Source organism: Lupinus angustifolius, chromosome LG19 (genome assembly GCF_001865875.1).
Source record: "Lupinus angustifolius cultivar Tanjil chromosome LG19, LupAngTanjil_v1.0, whole genome shotgun sequence".
Classification (NCBI taxonomy): domain Eukaryota; kingdom Viridiplantae; phylum Streptophyta; class Magnoliopsida; order Fabales; family Fabaceae; genus Lupinus; species Lupinus angustifolius.
Window position 1 is genome coordinate 16,133,250 of NC_032027.1, and position 12,063 is coordinate 16,145,312.

The 12,063-nt window shown below is 34.5% G+C and overlaps 2 protein-coding genes across 2 annotated transcripts; both read left to right on the forward strand.

Annotated features, from left to right (window-relative positions):
• LOC109334581 (protein FAR1-RELATED SEQUENCE 11-like) lies at positions 1,411–5,547 on the forward strand. Its single transcript, XM_019570430.1, has 4 exons — positions 1,411–1,612; positions 2,874–3,888; positions 4,009–4,452; positions 4,523–5,547. Exons 2-4 carry the CDS (start codon positions 2,920–2,922, stop codon positions 5,378–5,380), a joined length of 2,271 nt encoding a protein of 756 aa, XP_019425975.1. The 5' UTR covers positions 1,411–1,612; positions 2,874–2,919; the 3' UTR covers positions 5,381–5,547.
• Positions 9,320–11,477, forward strand: LOC109333801. Its single transcript, XM_019569375.1, has 3 exons — positions 9,320–9,650; positions 10,032–10,282; positions 10,911–11,477. Exons 1-3 carry the CDS (start codon positions 9,462–9,464, stop codon positions 11,299–11,301), a joined length of 831 nt encoding a protein of 276 aa, XP_019424920.1. The 5' UTR covers positions 9,320–9,461; the 3' UTR covers positions 11,302–11,477.

Below are 12,063 nucleotides of genomic sequence, written 5' to 3' on the forward strand. Positions count from 1 at the left end.
TATGCAATTAAACCTAAATATGTATGCAAATTTTGTGCTGGGGAAAAACTAACCTTGGTTATGAATAGGGATGACAAAAAAACTCGTACCCGTAGGTAAAATGCGTACGGGCATGAGTACATGTCACAAACGGGTATCCGCGAGTTTTACAAACGGATTTTTAAAAATACTCGTAGTACATATGATCGGGTATGTGTATTATGGTACCTGTGCACACAGGTACCCGTTATTTATATGATTTTATATAATTAAATAAAAAGTATATTATCCTAACATTCATTACACTATGTACATCTTTTCCTTTTACTTTGTTTACATTTTTTTACTTTGTTTATGGTGAAACACCCTACAAATATTATTACATGTGTAGAAACGCATGTTTTGCAAAGAAAATATATATTTTTTGTTAAGGGACTGAGAACAACAAATTACACAAATAGAAAACACCAATAAATTTAGCATTTTTGCCAAATATTCAATCAAAAGATAAAAAAATAATTAAGTTTCATCTCATTTGAAAAATAATAGAAGTAGAAAATTAAAAATTCATTTATAATAAAGGAAACTTGCGGGTACCTGTTGTACCCGCAAGTACAGAGAAATACCCGCGAATACCTGCATGCAGGTACCCATATAGATACGTGCGGGTATGAGTGATGCTCTCATATTTTAAAACGGGTAGCTACTATCTGCGCCCGCTCGTGCCCGTTGTCATCCCTAGTTATGAGATTGGTGCTGGGATAGGATAATTTTATAATTTTTGAAAAATTGGAGTTCAAATAGTAGATTTAAGTAGAGATGACAATAAAAACTGAACTCGTGGATACTCGCCTGAACCTAACCCAGACTTAATGGGAATACTCGATGTGATTAGGTTTGGGTTCATATTTTACTCAAGTTCAACTTTTGGGTTCGAGTTTGATACAGTTGATATCATATTCCGAACCTGTCCCGAACACAATTAATATATGTAAAATTACACATAAGTACATATAATATATATATATATATATATATATATATATATAAACATATGTTTTGGGCAGGTTCTGTCAGGGTCAGGTTAGCCAAAACACAAAGAGTTCAGGAATGATATCATTATTTTTAACCCCATTTAATTTGAGTTCGGGTTTTGGATTTCAAGTTTGTGTTAGATAATCACAAACTTGATCCTGATCTCAATCCACCCTATTGTCACTTTAATTTGAGCCTAATATAAACTCCATTTCCTTAACTTGACTAAAGCCCACTTTATTCCATGACGAAGTGCAAATCTGTTTGTTTCCATAACTGGGCTTTATCACTATAACCCATTAACTAATAAGCCCAAACTGAATTTCGTGAACAAATTGCAATTATTCAGCGACAGAACGCAATGTCGTTTTACCGAATACTAAAAGACGACACACAGCGTTAGATAACACTGTGCATCCACACGGCGCATGATAAGATTTGTTCCGCTGTGAATGCTAATCGTTCTCTATGGGATGCGCTTTACTCCTCCCTCCACAACCCTACCCGCCACTTCAATCTTCATTTCTATTTTTCTGAATTTAATTTAAAATTTAAATTTACCATTTTGAAGTTTTCTATTGACCGTTGATCCCATCTGGTATGTTAATTTCTTGTTCAAATTTCAATCTCAAATTATTGAACCTTTTTTTAATTTCACTTTAATTCATGTGTTTGATTGTTTTTGATTTATTTGCCCATTATTTTAGTTTTACTGTTTCTTTGTCTTTTTTATTCAGATATGGATTTGGATCTGTGAGTGTTAATTATGAGTTCATTGATTAAGAGGATAATGTAAGTTTTGGGATATGTAAATTTTTTTTTTGAATTTTGGAGAGACCCACATGAGATTTTTGGAGATTGAAGAACACTGCAAGTGTTCTAGAATTTGGAAGTGTGTAAGTGAGAGACTTTATAAAGTTATGTGGGTGTACTTTGTTATGGTCATATTTATGCTGAATTTGCTCTCTTTTAAGATCTTGTATAGATAATTTTGTCTTATTAGGTAGCGTTCGGTTGACATGTCAGAATAGGATGAACATACGAGTTCGATTATGTAAACCGAATGAACCAGACAAAAGACTGAAAAGTAGAACATTTTGGTTCCAATGAAAGGGTTGGACGCGAAGAGAACATAACTGAGCATCATATTCCGTCTGTGCACCAAATGCTATATCAGTGTCAACCCTGCTTCGATTTCGCATTCGTGTAACATTCACTTGTACTGAATTTGCAATTTATCTGTAATTGGAGGTTTCAAGAGGTTTGTTGTTTACCAGAGTTGTTAGTGGCCTCCCTCCTGTTATCTTTGCTGCTACAGCTTTGCCCTTTTTCAATTATACTATTATCATCTACTTTATCAATTATCTACTTCAGAGCTATAATGTGAAGGATGCAAACATGTAACATATCATTGAGTATTTAAGTAAGCTAATGCTCCATAATTGAAGTTTTATCGATTTAATGACCATGTATTCCTTCTGTTGATTTTTAGAGAGGTGTTACTTGTGTGTTATCCTTGTCAATCTTGTGATTTCTGTTTAAAAGTTTATAGTTCTCTATGGTAGTTACAGAAGGAAGCAATATCTTTCTGTATCAGGTTGTGCTTTCCAATCCTGTGGAGTAATTCATGTAAAAGGAAAATAAAATAGCTGTTTGATCATTCTAGACTTTGCTTTATCTATTTTGTCAACAAGTTCTACGACACTGTCTTTTAATGCATAATGGAAATGGTGTTTCATGCGTTATCTTTCATGCTGTGTTGCATGATTTTTCAGTAACTGGGTTACATGCACCTGTCAATAATCTTTGTTTTGATATCATAATTAACATGATATCTTCCCCATTTGATTGTCTTTCAGGTTTAAAGATCTGCAAACGAATCCTGCTGTTGTCATTGAGGACAGAATGTCAGAAGGGATCAGTGTGGTGCTGGAATCATCTGAGAATGGCACCGATCTGTCTCAGGATGACATTGGCACCATTGAGGAAATTCCAGAGGAAACGATTTTGTCAAGACAAACTTCTATCAACCTTGTTCCTTTTATTGGTCAAAGATTCATTTCGCAAGAAGCTGCTTATGAATTTTATTGCAGTTTTGCTAAGCAATGTGGCTTTTCTATTCGACGACACCGCACTCGTGGAAAAGATGGCGTTGGCCGGGGAGTTACTAGGCGGGACTTTACTTGCCATCGTGGTGGATATCCCCAGAATAAACCTTCCGATGATGGTAAGATGCAAAGGAACCGCAAGTCATCTCGCTGTGGCTGTCAAGCATATTTGCGTATTGTTAAAAGGGCAGATTTTGATGTTCCTGAATGGCGTGTTACTGGTTTTAGCAACATACACAACCATGAGTTGCTAAAAGCCAATGAGGTGCGTCTTCTTCCAGCATACTGTACAATATCCCCTGATGACAAGAGTCGTATATGCATGTATGCTAAAGCTGGAATGTCAGTGAGGCAAATGTTAAGACTAATGGAGCTAGAGAAAGGCATCAAACTTGGTTGTCTTCCTTTTACAGAGATAGATGTGAGAAACTTGTTGCAGTCTTTCCGAAATGTTGATAGAGATATTGATGCTATTGATCTTATAGCTATGTGCAAAAGGTTAAAGGATGAAAATCACAACTTCAAGTATGAGTTCAAGATAGATAGTAATAACAGGCTTGAGCATATTGCATGGTCCTACAGCTCGTCCATTCAATCATATGAGGCATTCGGAGATGCTGTGGTTTTCGATACAACCCACCGAATAGATGCCTATGACATGCTGTTGGGAATTTGGCTTGGAGTGGACAATAATGGGATGGCTTGTTTCTTTAGTTGCACACTTCTACGCGATGAAAATATGCATTCTTTTTCATGGGCTCTAAGGGTAAGAACCTGATGAGATTATCTCTTGTTAACAATCAACTTGCTTCTGTACCAATCTATATGTAGGAAATCTATGATATCTGATTAACTGAGTTTTTTCTCCTAATTAACATTTATGCAGGCTTTCTTGAGCTTCATGAAAGGAAAGGCTCCACAAACATTATTAACTGATCATAACATGTGGCTGAAAGAAGCTATTGCTGTTGAAATGCCTGAAACTAAACATGCCTTTTGCATATGGCATATTCTTTCTAAGTTCTCTGACTGGTTTTCTATACTTCTTGAATCACAATATGATGAGTGGAAAGCTGAGTTCCATCGGCTCTACAATTTGGAAATGGTGGAGGAATTTGAAGAAGGTTGGAGGCAAATGGTTGATAAGTATGGACTCCGTGTAAATAAGCACATTATTAGCCTATATTCGTTAAGGACATTCTGGGCTTTACCTTTCTTGAGGCGTTACTTCTTTGCTGGATTGACCAGCACCTGTCAGTCTGAGTCCATCAATGCTTTCATACAACGGTTCTTGAGCGCCCAATCTCAACTAGATTGTCTTGTAGAGCAGGTTTGTGATATATAATATTTTGTTTTATTTGTTTACATGCTAAGTCATATTAACATATTATTTTTTACAGGTTGCTGATGTTGTTGATTTTAATGACCGGGCTGGAGCAAAGCAAAAGATGCAACGAAAACTACAAAAAATGTCCCTCAAAACAGGTTCACCCATTGAATCTCATGCTGCCACTGTACTTACTCCTTATGCGTTAAGTAAACTCCAGGATGAGCTAGTTTTGGCGCCGCAATATGCATCATTTCTGGTTGATGAAGATTGTTTCCAGGTCAGACACCACACTCAGACAGATGGAGGATGCAAAGTATTATGGGTTCCTTGTCAAGAACACATCAGCTGCAGCTGCCATCTGTTTGAGTTTTCAGGCATCTTATGTAGACATGTGCTACGCGTCATGTCAATTAATAACTGTTTTCACATCCCTGACCAATATCTACCTGCCCGTTGGCGAGGCAACAGTTTATCTTCTATCAACCACTTTCGTGGTACAACTAATAGGGACCAATCTGAGAGAATACAATATTTGGAATCCATGGTTTCAACACTTATAATGGAATCCATTGAAACAGACGAGCGCCTCGATGCTGCTTGCGAGCAAGTTTCCATGGCACTATCGCGTATCAAAACCCTTCCTAGGCCAGCGCCCGCAGTAAATGACATGGGATATAGTTATCCATCGGATTCATTGATCCTGCCAGAGGTTGAAGATACTGATGGAATAATTCATGGTTTTACAATTGCAAATCCCCATGATTCTATGGCATTCGGAAAACCGAAGGAGAGAATGGCAAGAGATGGAACAGATCTCTCCAGGAAGCGTAGGCAGTTTTCAGGGCAATTATGTGTGCAATATGATGCATCTGATTGCTCATTAATGGGAGGTGATAATTTGGGTGCAGATGCATTAGGTTATTTATAGAATTATTGGAAGTAGTACTGATGTACAAAGTAAATGCAGTTTTTTATTTCAGTGTTCATTATTTTTTCCTTCTCTGGTTTTCTTCCTATTTAGTAATACACATCCTATCTTTTGCTATGTAAGTCAGCAAACACTTTAGCCTTATTTAAATCACTTTTGCTATTGTACATTAAGTTGTAGGTGACAATAAAATGTTTGGTCATTTGGAGCAAGTGGATCCCAACCTGAATTGAATTATGAATAGCCTATACAGAATCTTTAGACTATGCTAGATGCCTTTTAATCAAAAATTTTTTGAAATTGGAGTAAAAAAATGGGAATAGAATGGCTGGGGATGACAATGGCATAATTTGTTCCATGGGTGATCATCACATCATTACAATTCACACATAATTAATCAAGCCAGTGCTATTTATGATTTGGCACTATCAAGCACACTATGATGCATATATGTGTCTATAGTCAAATCTTATAATGATTACAAGTTATTAATCTAGTAGTATAAAGTTCTACTAAACAACTGGAATGACCAAAAAGCCAATGATTTGATTCCTGTGAGCGACAGTTGTTGGGATGAACAATCACACACCTCGAAATAAATTAGTTCCTTATGCATAGAGGTGAAGATATACCCTTACTTTAGTTGTAAACAAAAAAAATGAAATCTTATATAGAAGATCTAATACTAATTTCCCCCATATGATGCAAAATGTCTTAATTAAGCCGGTGTTTTTCAACTTTGTCCTTTATCCTACATCTTACATCTTTTGGGGAGCAAAAGAATTTTGTAAACCCCTTAAAATCAACTATTGAGTGTATAAAGAACATTTTCTGAGGTAGTATCAGGAATAAAGGAAAAGGGGGTTATTGTTTTCTGTTGATAGAATTAGATAGGATAACAAAACTGGTGGTAAATTAGACTGGACTTAGGGAGTATTAAACAAGATTTTGTTGGTAGAATTATCAAGATTTATATTATTGTGTATATCATAAAAGGGAAATTCACCACTCTTAAAGAAAATGGCCTTTTCACCTCCTTAGAAAGTAATGACTAATGACTATTCCCAATTTTATTGAAACATGGTTAGAGTAGATTGAGCATTCCTTAAACTGTTTTATGTCAAACAACTGACCTATCTTATATACGGATACACATTTGTTGTCTCACAGTTTGTATCACTTCATGTATCACTCTTTGAGATAACTTGACACCATTTGTTGTTACCCTAGTTTGCAACAATTATAAATGGCACGAAATAATAATTATTGGCTGAGTGACGATCAAGTCGCTCTCTTTAAATGTTCGTGACACTGTCCAAAATGTGCAAGCCCACATTGTCCCCAGCTCAGATCTCTGTCATCAAATTATTACTACACTGTAAGAACCGATCTCGAATACACCCACCACAATATGGCTACCAGTGTCAATTCTTGAAATTCTCACAATATGACTAACAATGTCAATTCTCGAAATACCCACAATATGGCTACGTGTGTCAATTCTCTTCCCACGATACTGACTATCAGTGTCAGTTCTCAAAATGTCCATAATTTGGCTGATTGTGCCAATTCTTTTCCCTCAATACTGACTACACTACCAGTATTAGTTCTCGAAAGTCCCACAATTTGGCTGCTTGTGCCAATTCTTAGTGTCACGGAAAGAAAGGGAGAGAAGTTTGCTAGAAATGCATCGGCGGAAAATATGAGGGAGAAAGAAAAAGTTGAATGAAAATGCATTCAACTTAGAGCAAATTATAATGAGGGGACCTCTATTTATAACATGAGATTTTTCCTACTCCTCATATCTCTAATGTAATATGAGACTTGAGACTTGTTTTTTTCCAAAACTTTTCTAAGTGGAACTTGAGAATTTTTTAGATTTCACACCCAAAAGTTGATACTAATAATTTTCAACAAACCACGTTACAACACCACCCATTTTCCTCAAAAGCTATACATTCTTGATTTTGACGGTAAATTAAAAAAAAAAATCTAAATTTAGCAATTGGCACTCACTCCACAATTTATGTATGTTTTTCTCTTTTGGAGCCCTTGGAAAAATTGTTTAGCTCTGTCCTGCAAATGAATATTCTCATATAATTGAAGTAATAAACTAATAATGAAATTATCCATGCATTACAAGATCCATTGACTTACTATACTATAACCTGTTTTATAAAATATATTGATCATTTATACATATATCCTAAAGGGTCTCACTACCACTCCATTTCCTTGCAATTTAATCATCCTTATAAATGCTATGTCTATAACCATATCTACAACTATATTTACATTTTGAATGCCTTGTCTATTTGTGTCTCTTATTACAAATACATAATTATACTGTGCCATACCTATGACTTATTCTGCAGAATCTTCTCCAAGAGAAACTTTACTTAACCTGCTTGGCAATGATTTAGCACTGTTACTCACATTTTTTCTTCTTCTATTTTTCTGTAGATGAGATCTCAAAAGAGCTCTCCTTGCTAGTTCTTTCCCTAGATTGGACTTGGTTGTGCCATTTGTGGCACAGTTTTCTTCTGAAGAGATTACTACATGGTTGCTGCTACTACTACTTGTGATTGTATCATGTTCCTTAGAATAAGCCTTATGTGAATTCATAGTTTTGGAACATGAACAAAAGTTGTTGAGAAGGTACTAAAGGGTAAGATGAATAATGAAGAATTAATGATGATTAATAAAGCATGGCAATAGGTGTCAAATTTTGAAGGTGGTTTTAAGAGAGCATTTTCAGTCATTTTATGCATCACAAGGTAGGCTAGAATGAGAATATATGTTTATGTCAGCAAGGTTAATGGGGTGCAAAAAGAATCACTTGTTAAAAGTTCATGACTCATGGAATAAGTTAAGAGTTTAAATTCTTTGACGTGTAAAGTTTTACACTGTCAGCATATCATTTATCATTGATGTGTATTACTTTTCTTTGAGAGTTAACGGTGGTTAATAAAACCAATGATGAGGGATTGACAGTGTAAAAAACATTTACACTATCAGTATATACATATTAAATCCATAAATTAAAAGTTAGTTATTACATTTCAAATAAAATTTAATAATGCATATTAAATATTTTCATTTCTCATAATAAAAAAAATGTTCCTATATATAAATGCACAACAAAGTACTTTGGTCTATTTTTAATATAACCATGGGTGTGCCTATTTTTGTCCCTCTTCCTCATATACATTTTCCACCTCAGAATACCACTTTTTGGTGCTTTGTTGTTATGCTTACCACTTAATCTTAGAAGGCTTTCAATCAAAAACATGTGGAATTCTAGAGAATAATATGAACCGTTCATCTATTTTCCAAGTACTTTGCCTTAAATCTGAAGCAGAGAATTCATTCCCTTTCTAATATTTAATAAATTTGATTCCTTTTCTTTTTCCAGAGCTTTATTCTCCTTTCTTTAGAAACTCTTGTTAATCAAAGATTTTATACTTCAACATACGGTCCAACTTTATGTTCTCATTTCCTTTCTAGGAAGAAAATTAATCATCATATAATGGATATAATTATATAACTTAATAGTAGTTTATTTCATTTTTTAAAAAGTAACCATTAAAGGGGTTCTTCCTTTATCATAGGTTTAAGGGAAATTCATGTTCAATCCCCCACATGCATATAGTTATACTTGTACCATATGCAAAAACTATATAGATGTTAATATTTTGGGAAAAAGATGTATATATTGACAATGTGAGTTTTATATAATGTTATTATATTTTCCATTATTTATGTTTAATCATCATCGACTTTTAAAAAAGTAATATAAATAAATGGTGTATGATATATATTTACATATATTTGTTGTGTAATGACTCATCATGAGCACTAGCTTTGTCTTTCATTCAGTATATTACAAAAATAAACTTATGGTTATAATTAACTATTTGGCTTTGAATGAATGCTTAGTATTAAAATCACAGAAGTGGGTATCTCTGGCTTTAAAGCAACCTTTGCTACAAGCAATTCTGAAACTCTTCCTTTCTTTTGTCTCAGTTCTTCCCTTAAGGACTTAAAAGTTTGATTATGTTCTCTTCTTTTGTTCTACAATATGAATTGTATCTCTCTTGAACTCAAAAAATTGCCACATACAATGGCAGTAACACATGCAGACCTTGAACCTAGCAGAAGTAAAACAGATTTGAGTAGCAAAACTGGTGCATTCCTTATGGTTCTCACAATTCTATTAGGCCTTTTGTGCTTCATTCTATGTCTCATAGCAGAAGCCACACGTTCAGAGGTACAACTTTAATAATATATTTGCAAATCACAAATCTTATGTATAATACTTAGAGTACGAGGGGAGAAGTGAAAGAGTTTATAAGTGGAAAATGTCAATGAAACCATTGCCTTAAGATTTTGGTTCAAGACATGGTGTCTCACTTATGGCTCTTCACTCTTTCCATCACCCTAAATGTCGATCGAGTCAGCATATGAATCCTACTTGACCCTGAATATTGATCAGGTCTAATTTTTAAACCCGGCCCTAGATCCTATTCGAATTCAATCATGATCGGGTAGGGTAGGTTCCCCAGCTATAGTATAGTCCAACAAATATTTTGAATTCAATTATGTTTTCTACATGTTATAATGTTTTAGTATTTTGGGTTTGATATGGCAGGTGACATGGATAAGTAGTGATGAGAAAGGAAAGGAAGATAAATCTGAATGTGTTTATAATAGTAGTGGAAAAGTGCCATTATTATGTGCTGCTTCTGCATTTTTTGGACTTGCAATTGCCATGGTCATGGAGCATACTTATATGATGATAGCAGTGAGTAAATCATCACCTGCTTTACTTGATTGGGATCCTTATTCTGCTTCTATCAAGTCCCTAACATGGCAAGCTGGATTTTTCTTCATTACTACTTGGTAAGAATGTTACATCTCATCTCATGTTACCTATTTCGGTTATTGTAATGGTCAGAAAAATATTTAATTATTAAACTTTAACTTAAATACATTTTTTCAACCAATCAAAGCAACTGAACATAACGCGATATACTTTTTAGGACAAGAAATGTGTTCCCTTAAAATAGTAAGTACAGTTTAGTTTTAATTTTATCTTTTATTTGCACCTAACTTTACTATTTAATAAATAATGACCTAATGCTAGATGAGTTTAACCAACCTCTTCTGAATTCATCCTAAAATAATGTTGAGTGGAGCACACAAGAGAAAGAAAATGAGTGAGGCAGTTGGGAGATGCCTGAAAGAAAACTACCAATATATACTGATTGCATGGTCCCATCATTGGATTAATTATTAAAGGGCTTAATTTAATACTTCATTATCTTTTAATAGGCAGGATGGTCGACCTCGACCCAACGGTAAAATTGTTTGTCGTGTAACCAATATATCAACCCTGTTGATAAATTAAATGAATCAACATAACTTGTAAATATGAATATCTTACTACAGTGCCAAAATCTTGACTATGTTAGCAATTATGAAGCAGCAATGAAAACATGTGAATTGTAACACTTGTTCTACATTGTAGGATTTGTTTTGCAGTTGGGGAGATTTTGTTATTGGCAGGACTTAGTGTAGAATCAGGGCACCTAAAGAATTGGTCTAAGCCTAGAACAGATTGTTATATAATCAGAGAAGGGTTATTCTCTTCAGCTGGTGTGTTTGCTTTAACCTCAGTTTTTCTTGCTGCTGGTTTATACCTTACAGCACTTCGTGCACAAAGAATTTTGGAGGATCTAGCACATGTTAGAAGAGAGATTCTTGAAGCTTCTGTCTTATATGCTTCTCCACCAAGATCACCACAAAGACATATCACAAGTGTTGATAGAGAAAACCCCACCACAAGAGAGAACAGCCATAATGAGAATCTATTATCTGTATTTCCAACACCTTTTAATAAGAGCTATAACTTTGTATAAGCTAAGGAAAGTAAAGTTTGTTTTGATTGTGTATATAAATGAGAAGAAAACTATACTTGCATAACTACAAGGTGAAAATTCACGTTGAAAGAAAAAAACTATAGTGTTCAAATTCATTTGATTGTGTATATAAGTTTATGTAAATCAGATTCATTAGGTACCATTTGGTATGAAAACTTGGCCTAGTTGATTTTAATCCAATTATAAATTCAACTAAATACAAGCTAGAAAAATAGTACAACATAATTGTAAAGAGGATCATAGATTCAATTTCCATAAAAAGTCTATTTGCTTGGGATGATAAAACTACATGTGTTACAATTCTCTGGCTCGAAAGATCTTTAAGCTTATGAGGCAATCTTGTTGTGGTTTCCTTTTGGGTGAATGCTGAAATTTTGTAGGCATTTCATATTTACAAACTTCACTTAGAAACGATGGTCGATTCTTGGGAGCGGCACTTGTTGTAAGTGTTGGGTATTCTAAGTGTGAATGAAGAAGTCTAACATTGAGCAAAAACATATGAGATAAAGAACATATAAGTGGATGGACCCATAGATCTAATACCTTAAGGTTTTTGGTCAAGATGTGGTGTCAAAGTAACGTAGTACCAAGTTCCATAGCTGATTCACCAAACTTCAACTTTGTAAAGTGTATATCCCATCAAACTTTTCATTTTATCCTATATAAGCACATCTCCCATAGCTGTACAAAGTTGTATAGTTTATAAGATTGATGTATAAAAGCACCTCCAATAAAAGGCTG